The sequence below is a fragment of the Eulemur rufifrons genome, chromosome 7, assembly GCF_041146395.1.
Source record: "Eulemur rufifrons isolate Redbay chromosome 7, OSU_ERuf_1, whole genome shotgun sequence".
NCBI lineage: Eukaryota > Metazoa > Chordata > Mammalia > Primates > Lemuridae > Eulemur > Eulemur rufifrons.
In genome coordinates this window covers 161,539,657-161,560,229 of record NC_090989.1, presented here as the reverse complement: position 1 = coordinate 161,560,229, position 20,573 = coordinate 161,539,657, and the positions used below count along the sequence as shown (strand labels likewise).

The following is a 20,573-nucleotide window of genomic DNA, read 5'->3' as shown; positions in this document are numbered from 1 at the left end:
TACACTCTCCTATTACCAATCTGATCAGAACCTCCTCAAATCCCAAGAACAGTCTTATCAGACTTGGAAACCACTGGAGTCCCTGGCACAGTTCCCTAAATAGAGCAAAAGTGCATTAGATACTATTTGGACTGAATTCCAACTTTTTAAAACTTTTTCAGAGAGATGGCTGGTTTCAAGCATACAGAAACCTGTGGTTTCATCTATTCTTTATTTTTCTTTTAAAAATGGCATAAATAGACTGAAATATGATTAATATATCAAGAAAAAGGCACTATTGCTATCATCATTTTGCTTATATCTCATGATGAGTGTTTACTTTAGATTATTTTCCTAATCCTAGCTGACTAATGTGACAAGTAGCACATAATTCTAAATAAAGATTGGCTGCTTTTTTAAAAGGGAAAGAATAAAATTGGAAAATAATGGTTCAGGACGTCAGGCTAAGAGTTTCAATGAGAAAAATAAAGAAGCTACTTAAATCTTGCTCCTTTCTACAGCTCTAAAGGATAACAATGTGGTCTAATAAATTTATACTTTTCCTTTAAGAGAAAATTCTGTCAGCCCACTGAACCTAATTATACAGATTACCAAAGCATAATCTCACATAATCAAGCATAACCCAAATAAGTTACTAATAAGTATTGGTGAATACATCATTTTTAAGAATTCATAAAACTCTTACAAAACAACAATAATCACCATTTAGGGCTAGAGTGATTAGTTTTTGGACTTCTAAAATATGCCTGATTCTAAGTGAGTCATTTTTCATTACATCCACTAATTGACTAACAGTCTGTTTTTAAAATCAAACGCCAGCCTACCCTGAGAATAACATAAATTTAAAAAATCAAAATTAAAAAATCAAACCACAAAATATTTCAATAGGTAATGATAAAGATGACTACTTCATTAACAAAAGTTGGCTATCAAACAGAAATGTAAGGAAAATTTTAGGGGGTTTTGTCATCTTAACTGAAAGCAAGGTTAGGGAAACTCTGACCCATCTTCATTGATAGCACCTGAAGCAATTACTAACAGCATTTGTACACCTGCCCCCTTCCACATGCATCTTATATTTTCCAGTCTCTTTCTCTCTCACATCTTCCTCTTTCATTCTCTCTTCCTTTTTTTTTTTTTTTTTTTTTTTTTTTTTGTTGAGACAGAGTCTCACTTTGTTGCCCAGGCTAGAGTGAGTGCCGTGGCGTCAGCTTAGCTCACAGCAACCTCAGACTCCTGGGCTCAAGCGATCCTACTGCCTCAGCCTCCCGAGTAGCTGGGACTACAGGCATGCGCCACTATGCCCGGCTAATTTTTTCTATATAGATTTTTAGTTGTCCATATAATGTCTTTCTATTTTTAGTAGAGACGGGGTCTCGCTCAGGCTGGTCTCGAACTCCTGACCTTGAGCAATCCACCCGCCTCGGCCTCCCAGAGTGCTAGGATTACAGGCGTGAGCCACCGCGCCCGGCCTCATTCTCTCTTCCTTTTGTCTGATTCCCCAAGCTATACTGTGGGTAATTCTATAGATACTGTTTAGCCTTCCTGCAGTACTCATGGATTAAAAACACTTTTTCGCCCCCGACATCTGGAAAAGCAACAAACACACACATTATTAATTGGAAAAGATCCATCCCCAACAACTGCTTTTTCCTAAAAGATAAAGTAGGAAATATTTTAAAACCCCACAATCTTATTCAATTCATGAAGTTACTCAGAGTTCTTCAACAGATGAGAGAGATGAGTTTGCTTTTGTTTTTATCTTTTTTTTTTTTTTTTAGAGACAGGGTCTCACTTTATCACCCAGGCGGAGTACAGTAGTGTGATCATAACTCACTGCAACCTCCAACTCCTAGGCTCAAGAGATCCCCCTGCCTCAGCCTTCCGAGTAGCTAGGACTACAGGCACACCACCACACTCAGCTATTTTTTTAATTTTTTATAGAGATGAGGTCTTGCTGTGTTTCCCAGGCTGGTCTTGAACTCCTGGCCTCAAGCAATCCTCCCACCTCAGCTTCCCAAAGTGCTAGGATTACAGATGTGCGCCACTGCACCTGGCCTGGGTCTGCTTTTATCAATCATCATCATCAACATTAGTTGTCTTCACTATGGTAACTAACATGTTATGTTCCCAACACCATGGTAAGTGGTTCACACACATTGTTTCATTTAATCTTCGTAATAATCTTATGAAGTTGGTTTCCCCCATCTAATAAATGAAAAAAACCTGAAGCACAGAGGGACATATTGCAAATAAATGGCAAACCTGGGATTGAACCCAGAGTTCTTTGACTCTTAGCTTCACGGCTAAAGTATGTTACTTTCCTAATGCTCTTTAAGGCAAGAAGTCTGTTATTAATTCATTCATCAAATATCTGAGTTTTAATGAAGACCTGGCACTGTGGTAGGCAATGGGATAAAAATCAAATCTAAAATAGACTGACATGGTGGCCCATGCTTGAAGTCCCAGTTACTTGGGATGCTGAGGCAGGAGGATTGCTTGAGCACAGGAATTTGAGGTGCAGTGAGCTATGATGATGCCACTGCACTCCAGCCAGGGTGACAGAGCAAGACTCTGTCTCCAAAAAATAAAATAGACTGACAAATAAAATCACAATAGCATTAATAGCTAATAAAATTAACACAATCATAAATGCTACTTATAAATCAATCTGACCTTGGCTGTTGAAAAGATTTCTGTACAAAAGACTGTAAGAAGGGTTACTTTTGTATGAGGGGTGTTCATTACTCATTCACTTCCCTTTTTGTTTCTCCATGTTCCCATAAAGGCCCACAGGTTCAGACATTTTTTTTCAGTATCAGTAACAACATTTCATACAATAATGGTATTATATTTCTGATAAGATGACATTTCTGGGTATTATTATGACATAAAGCATGCCTTATCAACACCAAAGGTCACCTAAGAAGAGTACAGATCAGTAATAGTGCTGGAAACTATGCTCATACTTAAGGACAAATTGGCAATTGGCTGCCCAGACCAACAATCCTCAGGAATTCTGGTTGTGGAAGTCAATCAAAGGTGGTTCAAAGAGCCACGTAATGATCTGCAGTGTCCACAGGGAAGAAAAGAGAAGGCCAAGATGTGTAGACTAAAGGACTCTAAGAGAATCTAGGTAATCTCCCCACATCCCCATCACTGTATATTTAGGCCAGCAGCAGGGTCATGCAGTTTAAGGCCTTCTTCCTCACATCTGAAAGTTCAGAGTCTGGACTGGAAGATCCCTTAATAGTCCACCCATAACAACACTTTTACAAGGAGAAACTTCTATAGACTGTTACTATTGCTCTGATCCCAGAGAGCTGCCTGGCGTTAGTACACTATTACTAACATGTTTAACTCACTGGGCTGAAGTGATAGTATATGTCAACTTTTCTTGTGTACAATAAGGCAATAATATAAAGAAATTAAATGCTCACAATCACAGATTTATCAATAAACCATTCAAAGGCACTTTATTTTAAAAACATTTTTATAAATGCTGATTTATCTCCTACCCACTCCATAAATATCAAGAAATAAATGTACTTCCTATTTAGAGGTGAGACAAGTAAGAGTTCATTACATGCATCACTTATCTAGCCCTAGCTAAAATTTCCTAGTCCAAAATATCTAGAAGAGTATCCTAAGAACTTGAGGATATTCATTGGAGGATAAGGAAAATCAGAAAATGAGGAAATTTACAACTGCTACAGATGATAACAGAGCAAACAAGCGATTCTTTCAAGAAAGTTAAGATTTTTACCTGATTCTAATTATGTTAGAAGTGCTAATGAGTTCCTATCAGAGACACAAGGGTAAACAAAAAATACAGCTACATTTCACATTCTACCACTTACCACTTTGCCCTGCATAATCTTGATTGATCCAAATTATTCTATAATTTAAACATTTTTGTTCGAAGCATTGGGCACCAATACCACTTACAGAGCCTATTTTAATCTCTTAACTAAAACTTAAAACTACACAGAATACATGAAACAGATTTTGTGGTAAAGGGTGATCTGATGCTCTGATTTAAAATGTCATAAAAACATGTTAAAATACCTTTTAATAGGGACACTTTAGCAAGAGGTTCATTTAGGTCTTGGTCATCCATTTGGGCGTCTACAGAGAGAGAGAGCAAAGAAGATAATTACAGATAGTACTCAAATCTATCAGTAAGCTATTATTATCAAAATAAGTAATTAGAATTTACACAGCTATTATATTTGGAGAGTTGAAAGCAGTTTTAACAAAATATCTAAGATTCAAAGGAGTGACTTGATAAATGGAAGCACTGCTTTTTCCCCAAGCATAAACTTTGAAATCTCTAGCTCATTAACCTATATACCTAAAACTGCCAATAACATCTGCAGATTTGCAAACATTAGGTTAAAACTCACCTGTAGTGTCGTCACTGCTTTTTTCCTTGCTTGGACTCAGAGTATCTGATAAATCAGATTCCTTTGCTTTTGCCTGATTTTCTACCAAGAAAAAAATAAAAGTAAAATCTCATTACAATTAAATATCGTATGTCAATAAAACTGCTGCAGGTTATGAATGCTCAAAATCTATTGACATGCAAAGAACTTTTAAAACTAACTGAAGTCACGGAATTTCTTACTTCTTCACTACCCTTGTCCAAAATGGAATGGGGTTATTACATGTAGCTCATTAAAGTATAATGTGGGCTGTGTCTGCTGTGCAGAGGGCTGGGGCTTTTGTTCAAGGCTATTCACTTGCCAACTGGAAACAAAAATGAAGCAAGCTTTGCTAAAGTATTCAGAGAACTGCAACAAATACAGTAAAATTCCCAGGACAATGTGAACATTGTACAAAGACGATGAAAAGAAAAGGCTCTATTACATAAAAACACTAGCTAAAAGGCTGCCTTAGTAATATTTATACTCATATAATAAAACTCTTTAAAAAAATCACAGTTTGTTATAAAAGTGTCATTTAAAATAAGAAAATAATTTCTAAAGATAATATAATCATACCTAAATCACATTGAGAAAAAACTTTTTTTTAAAAAGCTTTGAAATTATTCGCAAGAGGTCTTCTGCCTGGTCCAATGTAGACATCTTAGGCCTACTTTTCAACTAATTGACCTCAAAAATCCTAATTATGGGCCCAACAGTTCATTAAAGATGGCTGGTGATTAATTAGGTCCTAGATCCTCATCTGTAAGGGCATTCTTTAGGACAGCATTTACATAGAAGGTCATTTCTTTGAACCACAATGGTATAGCATTTCCCCATTCTCTGTAGGGCCTCAGCCAAGATTTACATGGCAGAATTTAGCCATAATTTGGTGCCTGCATCAATTCCCACAGGAGCTCTGGTTCAGTCATATCAGCTTCTTAATAGGGCTTGGGCATGCCAATTCATTATGGCCTGTAATTAAGAAGTTGATATTTCACTAACCTCAACATCCATTGGCTCTACTTGGCCTATTCATTCTGTAAGATACAGTTTAAGCCTCATTACCTCTAAGGCAGTATTCATTTCTCCAGCATGCTGCTCCTTTTTATTACATCTTCTCTCTCTTTTATAAAAAAATTAATCATGCCATAATATATATATATATATCTTATTTCTGTGAGATTATAAATTCACTAAGCACATATTATCTTTTATAATGTTATGCATTTGTATCAAAATTTTAAATGTGCATACTCACTTCTAGTACTTTTCCTAAGGAAATAAGAGACTACTTATGGTATACATAAGGTGCACACTGCAGTACTGTTCATTATGGGAAAATGAGGTACATATCATTAAATGGAAAATATTCCTGATATACTTACTACTAAGTAAAAATTAAGTCTGTTAAAGAGCAACATGTATAATATGACTCCAAGCAGATTAAAAACAGCATACATTTAGCTATGAATTTTTAATTGCATGTATTTATTCAAGATCTGGAAGGATCTACAACAGTGATATCAATAGTTATTTTTGGAGGTGGGAACATGGTAGACATTTACTTTCAAACTTCACATAGTCAAACATTGTTTGAAAAATTTGTAGTGAATGTATATTGCTTTATAATCAACTAAATTAAGAGATATTTTCCATTTTGAAAGAAATTACAAACATCTTAAACATCAAAATATTTAATACAATATTAAAATATAACCTGTTAAAGCTATTCCATATAAGAACATCCCTAGAATTTGTGGCTTAACTCGTGAAATGAGTGATGAATTGCAAGAAGTCTTTTGCTGCTTTTCTCACTGCCATATGTAGTCAAAGGCCAACTGCTAAGGGACAGGGAGCTCAGATTAGAAGTGAAGTCACTAATCATGGAGGCCCAGGGGAATCTAATCCGTGACCTCTGCTGCGTTCATAATGTGCTATCATCAGACGTTTCTAAATCTTCTAGTTTTGATCACAAAGTTATAAACACAAATCCAACAGGCTAATATATCTAATTTCTATATATGGATAGAAATGAAACCACTCTAGAAGAACAAAAAGGAAAATCAGGAAAATGACTCTATACTGATTTTAATATTTTTGGAAATTTTATAATCAAGATATTGAAGTAAAGCAAGAGTGTATTTTCAAAAGTGTTCTTCCAGTTTAGAAGGAACTTTTATTCTATATTTAGAGTATTAGCCAGGAAGGTAAAATTGCCTTTTAGGTAGAGCCAAATTTTCCATCAAGATCTCACTAGAATGTAAGCTTCATAAGAGCTGGGATTTTTGTATGTTTCATTAACTGACTGCTATATTCCCTGTGCCTAGGACAGTGACTAGTACATAGTAGGTGCTAAAAAAAAAAAAAAAAAAAAAGGTTGATTAAAGGTACACATCTACTTTGAATAAGAAGGCATGTTTTTAGCAAGTCAAGTCTTGATCCATCATTGTTGTATCCTACAGTTAGTATATGGAAGCAAGAATGAAACACAGGACCCAATAAATAAATGGTAGAGTATTTTACTTCTTTCCAAAACACGTATTCTTCACTTATGAAGCACCTCCTAACTCTCCAGTATTAGAAAGCTATTACTGATTTTCTCTGCAGTACTGAATCATTAAGATACATATCAACAGTAATATAGGCCGGGCGCGGTGGCTCACGCCTGTAATCCTAGCACTCTGGGAGGCCGAGGCGGGTGGATCGCTTGAGGTCAGGAGTTCGAGACCAGCCTGAGCAAGAGCGAGACCCCGTCTCTACTAAAAATAGAAAGACATTATATGGACAACTAAAAATCTATACAGAAAAAATTAGCCGGGCATAGTGGCGCATGCCTGTAGTCCCAGCTACTCGGGAGGCTGAGGCAGTAGGATCGCTTAAGCCCAGGAGTTTGAGGTTGCTGTGAGCTAAGCTGACGCCACGGCACTCACTCTAGCCTGGACAACAAAGTGAGACTCTGTCTCAACAAAAAAAAAAAAAAAAAAAAAAACAAAAAACAGTAATATAGAAGGAAATGGAAGAATAACTACCAACATCAATATTCAAACTGTTCCCAAATTGGGAAGCCTGTAACACAAGATGACTATTTCATTGCATCTTTGAGTATACGTAACTATGGACGGACAAAACAAATTTACCAGCCATAGACCATTTCCTATACCACTGGAACCATTACTTGGAAAGAAAGCAAGATTAAGGATCAGGACAGGGAAAAATTAACGTTTGTTGGACATGAGAATAGTGCCTTCTACTTTATAAGCAGTTACTTCATTAAATTCCCAAAACAACTCTACAAGTTAGATCTCGGCTATCCCATTTTACAAATGAGGAAAATGAGGTTTAAACAATAAAAGGAAGTTGCCTGATGGCATATGGCTAGTTAGTGGCAGAATTATCTACTCATATTCTTTTCACTTCTACCCCCAAAGCTACTGTAGAGATGTAATGACTGCAAATTGAGTTAGGGCTTAAAGTACACACAACTTATTTTGCATTAGGTGAAACCTCTAGAGGGAATAGTAAGACTGGTAACAGCTGTAACTGTTCTAACAACTGATATTTTCAACTCAAAAAAATAAAATTCCACCAAAAACATCACCAATGAAAGCATTAAAAGAAAAGACACTTAGAAAAATCCAAAAGAAAATACTTTAAAGCCAGATTTAAAACATTTGAAATGTAACTTATTTCAGCCACCTAGTTTGTTATAAGGATTTGCATATTTCCACATGTTAACTATGAAAAGTGCTAGTACAATGCTGACTGATAGAAATATCCCTGGATATATAAAACTTATATTTGTATTATCATTCTTAAAAGATGTATTCTATTCACTTGCACAAACTTATTTGCCATAACTGATTTAATAATTGATTTAATAAATGCCTTTACTATTGGACACTTAGGCTTTCCTCTTATTGCTTTTAAAACACTGAAACAAACACCCTTGGTACACTTGTCCAATTTGTTCCTTAAGATAAAACCTAGAAGTAGAATTGCTGGATCAAAAAGCATGTTCTTTAAAACTTTCAATATGTATTTTATAGCTGGGTTTTAAAAGGAAACCAGTAATATTGCACAAAACTTTTCCGATAATGATACATAATTTCAAGCAAATATATTTTAATTCAGAATGCATTAAATAGAAGCACTAAGATAGCAAGATACTTTAAAGAAGCATTAACTCCCCTCCCCCCCCACAAGGTTCTACTTCTACTTCTAGTGCTAGCTATTCAACCAACTAATCTGATAGGTATTTAGGTGGTGAAGTAGAAGCTATTTTAAAGTCTGTTCTCATCTCACTTTAATAAGATGAAATGAATTGCCATATGTACTAAAAATAGTTCACTGTTCTGAGACTCAATGCTCGTTTGCCAGAACAATATTAGTGATGCATATTCTATGCATTTTTTCCCCAAATATGGCATCTGCTGTGCACAAAATTCAGAAGGGAAGCTACCAAATATTTGGAATAACACTATCCTTTTAAATATTTTAAAAAGCCAAATGAATCCAGTTCCTTTAATAAAACAGAATTAAGTATCTCACCCTTTTAACACTTGTTTTAACTGACCAAGAGGACTGTGAATCTAGTTTTAAATTTTATACTGGTATAGTCTGATGAAAGTTCTATTATAATAATGAACACATCTTACCAAATTTTTTTGCCTAATATCCCTATGCATAAAAGTGACTGGACAGTATGATGCTTTAAAACTCACTTTTCCCTAAGTCTGACAATAGTAACAAAAAGAATTAACACAATAAACTTCTTTGGGCAATTACTAGACTATTCATTATAAAATAAAAGAAGATTCTACATTCACAAAAGCCATTACTTTTGTTGAAATTAAACTGAGATGCCAAAAATTAAGAAAATATTAAATATCATAAGGAATTTTAAAGGTACAGTAATCCCCCAAATAAAACTGTAAGTATTCTTCACTTAGGTTGTATCAGAAAAGATTTACATAGTGTTTGATTAAAACTTTGAGATCAAAGCTGAAAATACAACTGGAAGTCAGACAGAGAGATCGCAACAAAATTTTAATACCTAAAGAAACCTATACCAAACATTACATTTCAAATATTATACCCTTGGAAGTCTACACTAACCTTCATTATCCAAAAGAGCTGTCAAAAATCATAGAAAAACCAAAAAACAAACCTTTTGAAAGCTTTGTTTCTTCTACCACTTTGGTTAGATGCCCCTCGACGATCAGCTTCTCTGCCAAGGAAAATAAACGTTACTATCCAAGCCCAAACTGAGCAGCATTTCCCTGAGCTGGGCAGTGTAACACATTCCATGACCAAATTTAAAGATGATAACATTACTCCTATGACCAAGCTTGAACAAAAACTTGAACCTGGAAGGGGAACTAAGAGAACTCAAACTACGATAGAGCAATCCGGTTGATGCAGAAAACTGGAGATAGGGAGACAATTTGCCTTATAATTTCATTAGATTTCAACTTATTTAAAAAGCCTAGGCCTTTTTATAAAGGACTCAGAGGAAATAAACAAAGCAAACCTTTTTAAATCAAGTTGAAATAAAGGAATTCCAAAAAGGTATTTTATTCAAATAAAGAAGTAATAAAAATTATGTTATACTGATAGTTCATATAATCAGCAGAGATGCCTAGGTAACATATTTCAGTAAAATGAATCATTTTAGAAGAACCATTGAAAGAAATTTTTAAAAATTGCTTTGTTTTGTTTTATGAGGTATCCTCTGTATATGTACAATGTTATTTCTTATTTTTTGGGGGGGGAGGGCGGTAGAGAGGGGAACAGGGTTGCCCAGGCTAGAGTGCAGTGGAATTATCATAGCTCACTGTTAACCTTAAACTGGGTTCAAGCCACCCTCCTGCCTCAGCCTCTGGAGTAGCTGGGACCACAGACAGGTGCCACCACGACCAGCTAATTTTTTCCATTTTTTGTAAAGATGGGGTCTCACTACGTAGCTCAGGCTGGTCTTGAACTCCTGGCCTCAAGTGATCCTCCTACCTCAGCCTCCCAAAATGATAGGATTACAGGTGTGAGCCACCTCGCTTGACCATGATACTTCTTTATAATTTATTTAAAGTCATATTTTCACATTCTGCATTTCGCTGAGGAGGATAATAGATCTATTCTGTATCCCCTTATTTAATACTGTATGTCAGTTGGTCTCTTTCAATTTATTCTTCTGCAGTTATGTGAAATAAATTTTTTTATTCTTTTACTCTTCAAGCAACTGCAACATGGTCTATACCAACCAGTCAACCACTGAAACTGCCCCAAGATCATTATAATCTCTTGTCTGCCAAAGCCCATGGCTCCTTTTCATAATTTTCATTTCTCCTAATTTTATTTCTTTAGGCTCTTCACAGTATGTGGCACTTTGTCCTTACCTTCTTAAAAACAAAAATCAAAGTACAATTTTAGATCATTTCAAAAGGCATTAGTCCTGCAAGATGTGTAACGTAAGCTGTCCTATCCCTCTTCTGTCCTACTCCACTCCATTCCTGAAATTCATTTCCTACAAGCACCAATGCTTAGCCATTTCTTCTGTTATTTACATTTATATTTCTAAATAATATATTGATTTATTTTTCCATTTCAGACATTATTTATTGAATCTCTTATACAGAATTAGGCTCTCACAGTCTATCACCCTAAGAGTTATTTTGTCAATTTATAAAAAGTATTTATATTGACTAATATATTTTATATTAGTCATAAAGTATGCTATAATTATATTTTTCTTCTTATACATTTAGCATGCCTGGAGTCTATGACGTCTCATGCTTTATTTTACTAATTTTTTATATATCTATCTCAAACACAACTCAAGTTCTCATAGAACCATACAATTCTCAATATTGTCAAATACAGCAGGTAATCTTTTCACGTTATATATCCCTATCCTCCCTTCCCCCAGTCCTTTAATATTCCTGTTCCAGTCTGGGCTATATCCTGGGCAAAGTTCCCTGCCCCTTCTAAATCTTCCTCTTCCTGTTTTATTCTCTTATTTTAGTATAATACATCCTCTGATAATTTCCTGATAGGGATAAACAGAAGGTAAATGCTTTGACTTTGTTTCTCTGAAAAGGTTAGTATTCTATCTTCACATTTGATTGATGGTTTGATTAGATACTCAATTCTACAGGAAATAATTTTCCTTCAGAATTTAGAAAGCATTGTCCCACCGTCTTCTAACTTCCAACTAGAAGGTGAGTCTAAGAACAGTTTGACTCCTATACCTCGGTATGCATGATAGAGACTTCTTGTGCTCAGCAACACCTGGTCTTTCTGTCTTTTCTGGGCACTTGGGAGGACTGCGTATCTCAACTCCCTAGCACTGAGGCAGATCCACAGGATTGATGCCAGCCAGGATCAAACCATTTAAGAAAGTAGGAGTTTTCTATAATTCTCTCATACCCTACTATAGGAACTCTAGAAACTGTGCGTTGAGATGGCAACATTGTAAGATGATAGACTCCATCAACCTAGATCCCTGAGTGACAATATGGAATAGAGTATTCTCCCACACCATGGACATGAGTGAGAAACAAATATTTCCCGAATTAAGCCATTGAGATTTCATGGTTTATTTACTGCTATATTATAATTTAGCTTATTATGACTAGTATAGTATGAGGTGCTTTGTTTATCTCTGGAAATTTCCAGAATCTTCTGGTGTTCTTAAATTTCATGTTCCTCAGTGTGTGGCCTCTTTTTTCCCTATTTTTTTCTTAATTGAGGTGAAATTCACGTGACATAAAATAACCATTTTAAAGTGAACAATTCAGTGGCATTCAGTACATTCACAATGGTATACACTATCACTTCTATGCAGTTCCAAAACATTTTCATTGCCCAAAAGGAAATCTCATACTCATTGAGCAGTTAAGAAGTTCCCCAGTCCCTAGCAGTTACCCATCTGCTTGCTATTTCTATGGATTTACCTATTCTGGATATTTCATATAAACTGATAATAAAATGTGTTACTTTTTGTATCTGGCTCAGTGTGTAGTCTTTTAAAATATATTGTGCTAAGTATTTAGTGCATCTTCTCAGTTAACAAGCTCATATCTTTCCATTCTGGGGAATTATTTTGTATTCTATTTAACTGATAAATTCTTCTCTTTTATTCCTTCTCCTTTCCTCTTCTCCCACTCTCCCTTTCCTCTCCCTCTGGAATTCATTAATCAGATGTTAGATCTCTAGGATTAATGTCCTAATTTTCTTAAATTTTCCCTCTTTTTTTTTTTTAAAGAAAAAAACTCTTGCCTTTTTGTTATATTATCTGGAATATTTCCTATACTTTCTCTTCTAATCCATCTATTGATTTTATTTTATTTATTTATTTATTTATTTTTTTTGAGACAGAGTCTTACTCTGTTGCCCAGGCTAGAGTGCCATGGCATCAGCCTAGCTCACAGCAACCTCAAACTCCTGGGCTCAAGCAATCCTTCTGCCTCAGCCTCCTGAATAGCTGGGATTACCATGCCTGGCTAATTTTTTCTATATATTTTTAGTTGTTCAGCTAATTTCTTTCTATTTTTAGTAGCGACGGGGTCTCACTCTTGCTCAGGCTGATCTCAAACTCCTGAGCTCAAATGATCCTCCCGCCTCGGCCTCCCAGAGTGCTAGGATTACAGGTGTGAGCCACCACGCCCGGCCCATCTACTGATTTTTTTTAAAAAATCAGGTATGATCTTTTCAGTTTTCAATATTTCTATTTGTACTCTGCTGCTTTTAAAAAATACCAATTTCATGTGTTTCATCCAAAAAACGTCTTATCTTTCTGAAGAAATTAATTATACTTTTAAAAAATGGTTTTTTTTTGTTGTTGTTGTTGTTTTTAAGAGACAGGGTTCACTATGTTATGCAGGCTGGTCTCAAATTTCTGAGCTCAACCAATCCTCCCACCTAAGCCTCCCAAAATGCTGGGATTATTATAGGCATGAGCCACCATGCCCAGCCTAATTATACTTTTTAAAAAATTTTTCCTGTTTCTTACATTTTTCCTGTTTCTTCCCTAGTCACATTTTGTTTGTTTTTTGTTTGTTGTGATCTGTCTTTCTCAAGAGAGAAGTTCCTCCAAAGTCTGGTGATGTTGGCTGTCTCTTCATATTCAAGGGCGAGGCAAGAAAAAGCTGACAAAGTTTTATATGCAGGTGTAGGGCTTCTTACCTGCCGGGCCACACAGGGGCAGTTTGTTGGGAGACCTTTAAATGTCAGTATTAGTAAGTGTCTTCTCTTTGTCTTATCAGTTTCTTCATAGCAGAATCCTCTAACTGCCTTTCTGGGGTGTGTAAACCTGGTGACCAGCATTCTGGTTTGGTATACTGACTTTCATTTAATTTTCTCCCACCTTTTCTTTTCAGTAAGATGCTTATACCCAACCTCAGACATGTCTGAAGTACCCCAGTTTCAGCCTCCAGAGAATAAACCCTCAGGTTTTTTTGTACAAGGAAAGAGACACTTGTCTTTCTGCATGGAAAGGGGGAAGAAAAATGAGGTTCAAACTATTCCTTATATAAACTTTCAATCCTGCTTTCAGTACCACCACACATACCTGCACTGCCTAAGAGGTACTAAGTGACTCTGATACCTGAGCCACAGTTTTAACTTGCTTTTGGGGGGCTTTCTTCACCCCCTTGCATGCCTTTAGAAAAGAGAAAACAGAAACTCAAATCTCTTACCACTCAATTATCTATTCTACATCTTCCAAAATTTTGTTGACATCTATTATTTGCTAATCTTCTCTCCCATTCTCTTTGTCCTTGTGACCTTAATGCCTTTCATTAGTTAGTTTTTAAGATTTCTGTCGAGAACAAAAATTCTTTTTTAATGGCTTTAACTACCTTGAATAATTTCTAAGTGTTGATGCCAAGTCTAATGCTCTCTTTTAGGCCCCAGAACCCTATTGTCCAACTATTTCCCAAACATCTTCACCTGGATAGCCCACAGGGACTTAATCTCACCATGTCTAAAACTGAATTTCTCTTCTTCTTTCTCCTACGTATATTTGGGGTCTCTCCTCTCTAAACTTCCATAGCCCTTCAGTCATATCTCTATAAAAGTTTACTGCAATTATTATTATGTCTACCTTTTCCAATATAATATGAACTCCTTGGGGGATATACTCATTCCTTCAAATATTTACTTTGCACTAGGCACAGTGCTAGGAACTCCCTATGGGTTACCAGGATAAATGAGAAAATCTAGGAGTTTAGGGTCTAATGAAAGTAGGGAGGTATCTTATTAATAACTTAATTATCAACATGATTCTGACACATAATAGGTATTCACAAATGCCTGTTATATGAATGTAGCAAATGCAAATAATAAAATAGTATAAAAATAGACTTTGAAAGCCATGCTAGTCTTTCTCCAGTATATTGAAGATCTAAGTGCCAACCTATTTTAAAAATTATAAGCATACATCAGAAGATTGTAATTTATTGCTCAAAACTCTCACCCTTAGAACAATATCTGAAGTGCCCACCATGACCTACAAAGTCCATATGAATCTATGCCAGGGGTCAGTCAGCTATAGCCCCAAAGGGCCAAATCCAACCCACTGCCTGTCTAGTAAAAATTTTATGGAAACAACAAAAAAAAGCCAGGTCTATGCATATACAGATTGTCCATGGCTGTTTTTCCCTACAACGGCAGAGTTTAGTTGTAACACAAACCTTACAGCCTGCAAAGCCTAAAATATTTATGACCTGGCCTTTTATTTTAAAAAAGTGTTCGAGTTGTTCTAAAACTCCAATCTCAGTTTTGGGTTTTCACATGGTTTTCATCTTGCAAACTTTCCCCAGATACATGCATAACTCACTCAGCTTAGTCCCATCTCTGTGCAGCCACATGCTACTTTTGTCATTCCCTATCCCCTTATATTCTTTTATTTTTCTTCAATGGACTTATCACTGAAGATATTATTAGTTTATCAGTTTTTGTCTCCTCAGGAGAATGTAAACTCCATGAAGGCAAAGCTTTCTTTGTCTTGTTCACTTATATAACCTCAAAAGCTAAAATAATGCCTGGTACATGCACAGTACATGCTTAATTAGTATTTGTTGAATGAATGAATTGAGCATCTATTTGGAAAGGGATCAAACTTAGAAAAACTATTTGAATGTTTCCTCATCCTAAAAAACTGAGGATTAAATAAGTTAATATACATAAAAGGTTCTGAACAGTACTGGTATGTAAGTGCTAAATAATAATTAGCTACTATTATCATCACTATTGAAATTATTTAAGGTTATATTATCAAATCTGGTGAATCACTAGTAGTCTGTAATTAAAGGATTAAGAGAAAATATCATTAAAAAAATAAAGCCCCTAACTATTGAGTCTCACACTTGGTGTGGAGACCTCAATGCTCTGGGAGTACTAGAAGTCACTAGTGTAACACATGCAATCAAAAGAGGGGAGATCTGAGATCTCTGACTCTACCCTCCTCAGAGACTCAAAAAGAGAACTTTCACATAATGAAAACTGTAAGTACTGAAAGAGCTATCTACCATGGCACAACCGAAAGATAGAGGGCTTTCTTTTCTAAAACTCTCTTTTTTGAGGGATACTCTAGAGAGATTATTATTCATTTTCCCATATTTTTAAAATGTATTTATTATGAAACCTTAACACACAAAAAGGAGGATAAAACACAAAGGTAGAGGTTAATAAATTTTTACAAAGCAAATGTCTGTGTGACCACAGCTCAAGTCAAAAAACAAAACCTTCCACCAACCCCAAAGCCCTATACATTCTCTGCCCTAAACGTTCTCTTTTCCAATCAAACCCCCCCTTCCCCCATAATGGTCATTACTATCCTGACTTCCATGGTATTTAATTTCTTATATTTCTTTCTAGGCAAACAACCTAAATATGGATGATTAAATATAATAATTTTAGTGCTTTCAAACTTCATATAAATGGAATACTATATCGATTTGACTACTGAAGGTCATTTGGGCTGTTTCCAATTTTAAGTTATTGTGAATAATGCTGCTATAAACATTCTTAATTGGTACCTGACATATCAATATATGTGCAGGCATATCTGTAGGGAACCTACCAAGGAATAGAACTGACAGTTTAATAAGTTTGACAACATTTAAGAACCATCAGTGGTAACACTTGAAGGTGCTGACTCGGGAAAGGGGGGGTGGGGAAAAAAATATGAAACTATTGTTTTTAACTTGCACTGTTCACTTAATAATTTATCATGAATATTTCCCATATTATTTCATATCATTGTACAAGAAATAATGTATACATTATGAGGATATACTGTATCTAACAAGATATACTGTTAGACTCTTTGATTCTGTAAAATTAAATTAAAAAAAAAAAAAAACCATCATCTATGCATTTAGTTTAGTCAGAAAACATACAATAAATGGAGATGCAGAAAATATCAAATCTTGCTAAAGACTGAACAGAAGAGAACCAAATTTATTTCTTGGTTGACAGAAATAAATTATGTATTAACTATATTACTATGTGGCACAAAATCAAAAAGAAGCACAATGAAAACAATATATTCAAACGAAGTTCAAAAGGAGCACAGGTGTGCCAAGACTGGATTGAGTTCTTAAAGCTAAAGAGCCTTTTCCTTACCTGACAGCTACTATTAATTGAAATACTAAAGCAGAAGATCAACCCAAATAGCATGGACTATCTGATACTGATGTCAGCTGCCTAGGGATCTTACACTGACTAAAAGAGAGTAGTGGATAAAATATAAAAGAATTAGACAATCTGCTGCTGTTACTGCCAACCTGGAAAATATTTCTAAATCTCAAAATTGGGTTTCATTAAAAAAGTGTTATGACTAGGACATCAAAATAATGTGTTTGAGAACAAACTTTTCAAATGGCATGCCTATCAGTAATCATGCAAAGCTTCTAATACCTCTCCAACCCCCCACCTCCCAATGTGTTTTCTACCTACTAACTAATGTGTATTTCTGTGTGCCAGACATTACTTAGAGCACCTAATAAATACAATCTCAATTAATTTTCATGATAATCCTATGAGGTAGGTACTTTCATCTTCTTTTATAAATGAAGGTTTAAAGAGGTTAATTTGCCTAGAATCACACTGCCGGTAAGAGACTGAGTCATGATTCACATCAAGATCCCTCTGATCCAATTCTAAACATCATAAATGGAAATGAGCTAGTCACCTAAAAGGCCATTAAAGGCAAACATGGCAAAGAAACAGATTAGAATTAATATCAAGATACAAAGTAAAAAAATTAAAATCAGCATTCAACCTCAAGCCAGCAATGTATTTCCCTTCAGACAGCAGCAGTTAAAGTAGAAAGAGAGATTTAGAACCTCATAGGACAGACTCTGGCAACTTTAATAATACAGACTTTCATAAGATTATTTGTTTCTGCAGCAAAATTAAATTAAAGCAAGAAGCCTTTGAATAAAAATAGTTCCAGAAGCTATTTGCCCTGAAACTTAAGAAGGAAGAACAGAGAGAGGTGAAAAAGGATTTAGAATTTAAGGACAGACTGAAAATGAAATGAAAGGGACCAATCTCAAGAATATAGAAACAGATCTTTTTTTATTAAAAAAGGAACAGTCTACATACCAAAACACTGTTGCCATGAATTTAAGACTATCACCTGTACAGTTACACTGGGTGAAAATGTGGTAGAAAAGTCAGAAAGCTGACTGCTGGGGAAATGATCAGTACAAACAACCAACCCTCCATTATCCTAGATTGGATAAACTATTCTAAGAAAAAGAAATTAAAAAATTAGCAATATCTAACTTACACTGAGAGTTTTCCTATAACAAGGATATAACCTACTATGAGCAGGGAACCACAAAAAGTGTTGTCTATTTTTTGCCATAAATAAACTGCTCTGGCTTAGAGGAAAAAAAAAAAAGAAAATCTAAAAATCTGTTTCAAGTAGAATAATGTAATCAGAGTAATACTGAGATTGTTCAGAGAGGCTGACCTCATAGCGTGATGAAAAGTAAACATTCATTCATACAAGCAACACCAATTCGATGCATAATTCCAAATATGGCAATGGCAATTTCTATGTGAGAGCAAAGCCCTGACAGAAAGGAGGGAATGAGAGAAACATACACAGATAGTAACTGTAATCTCAAAATGGGGGTGAAGGGTAGGGAGAGGATTTTTTCAAAGTCAAGGAAAAAAAAAACGCAGTGAGACATGAAATACTGAGATAATTAAACTAATAATAATAACAAAAACAACTGAATCCCATAATAAACATCAATTAAGAATACAAAGACATAAGGTTGACTTTAGGGCACTTGTTAACTCCATTATCTAGAGCAGCATACCCCAACATTTTTGGCACCAGGGACAGTTTCGGTTTCATGGAAGATAATTTTTCTATAGACTGGGGCATGGTGGTGGCGGGGAGGCAGAAATCAGGCATGGGGAGCAGCTGGAAATATGCTTGCTCACTGGCTGCTCACCTCTTGCTGTGAAGCCAGTGGGTAAATAAAGGTATTTGTTTTGTAAAATTTGGATTCAGTCAAAAGGCTGCCTTCAAAAGTCCAGAAGGCCACATGTGTCCCCAAGGCCACAGGTTCCCCATCCCTGGAACCAAACTCATCCCAAATCCCTGAAGAGGAAAATCCCTGAAGCTTTTTTAGCAAGTTTTACTGAAGTTACTTGCCAATTCTAGATTGCATATGGTGAAGCTCTTTTTAAACAGAATATTTACTTTACAGTTCTGAAATTATACAAAACGTTATATTTAAATCTGTTCAAAGTCCAATCTTTTTGCCTGGGATTAAAAGCTTTTCTCTGAAAAGAGAATTTTTTAAAAAGTACAGCTTGTTTTACCACAAAAAGAAAACAAATTGAAATATGTTCCAACTCGTTTCTTTTCCACAAAATCACCTTGCAATTGGAGAGAGCTGTAAAAGGCTATAAAAGGTTTACAGAAATGTTACTTATGGTCAAATTGATTAAGATTAATCAATTTGTTTTAAAGCTTTGTTTGTAAGGTTTTACTAAAATTAGCTTTACCGTTAATAATACACTAATGCAAAGGCAAAATTTGGTTTTCTCTTTTAAGCAAGATTTTTACATAATGTTAATACAGAGAATAAAAGATATCTGTTTGCCTTTTGAACTGCAAAAAAAAAAAAAAAGAGAAGAGAGAGGGAGAAAGAGATTGATTGATTCAATTTGCCTATTTATTAGTTTGTTTTTCAGTTTGTCTTTATTAGGTCTCATGATTGGGAAACTGAGTCTCCTCTCTATTAAATCTTTTATCTTTTAAAATCTTTGAATTACCACTTTGGCTAAATGAATGACTATTATTTTATAGTAGCCTGTGATCCTGTTTATGACAACAAATGTTTTAAACTTTTGATACTTGACAAACTTTCCAAAATCAAAATTCTAAATTCATTATTTTTGACCTCAAACTATCATTTAATACTAGACCCACTGAAAGTCCAACAGAGACATATTAGGCTTATTTGGCATAGTAAAACCATAAAGGAAGCACTGTCAAATATGAAATGGTATCTATCATTCTTTGGGTTACATTTGTATAAACATGTTATTAGTATGTGTTCCAAAGTTGTATGACATTCCTAAAATTCTGATATGTCTTGGTGTATGTTATCAATAATTACGATTATCATATGTTAAATTGTTGTGTGCCAAAGAAATCACCAAATTTATCACTTGTCTCTTTAACCATGGCTATTTTAAGACCTTTTGTCATACACAATTATTATTTTACTTTGATTCTTCTCAAAATGCAGGGTTTTTTAAAATTTTTTATTGATACAAAAATGCAGTTTTTTAAATGGCTATAACCCAAAAGTTGTTTCTTCAAGGAAATTCATGGAAAGGACTGACAAGTACTCTTGAATATAGGTTTCTAATAACTTAGATCATACAATTTGGACTGAATCCTGGATTCTTTCCTGGCTATAAGTCTCTAAATAATGTTTTCAAATTCTTCTTCCATTTTTCTGACTTGGACTCAATAAAATTGCCACCACCTTTTTCCTGAGGCCCTACAATCATGCCTTGTGACATACAAACTCCAGAATAAACTGTTCCAAATATTAACCTTTGCTTTTCTTCTGTTTAAAAGCTACTTCCACTTTAACTAAAGGTGCT

General features: G+C 35.0%; 1 protein-coding gene across 24 annotated transcripts in view; it reads right to left on the bottom strand.

The window, feature by feature from the left end:
- Positions 1–20,573, bottom strand: part of SLMAP (sarcolemma associated protein) — a 145,498-nt gene that overhangs the window by 23,771 nt on the left and 101,154 nt on the right. For 22 of the 24 annotated variants that reach the window (XM_069475921.1, XM_069475920.1, XM_069475932.1 and 19 more), the window contains 3 exons: positions 9,595–9,654; positions 4,407–4,487; positions 4,069–4,128 (listed from right to left, as the gene is read on the bottom strand). In XM_069475921.1, the coding sequence (XP_069332022.1) occupies positions 4,069–4,128; positions 4,407–4,487; positions 9,595–9,654 (201 nt within the window). Of the gene's footprint in view, positions 1–4,068; positions 4,129–4,406; positions 4,488–9,594; positions 9,694–10,383; positions 10,430–20,573 lie in introns of those variants that run through there. The other 2 variants (XM_069475930.1, XM_069475943.1) reach the window with 2 other exon arrangements.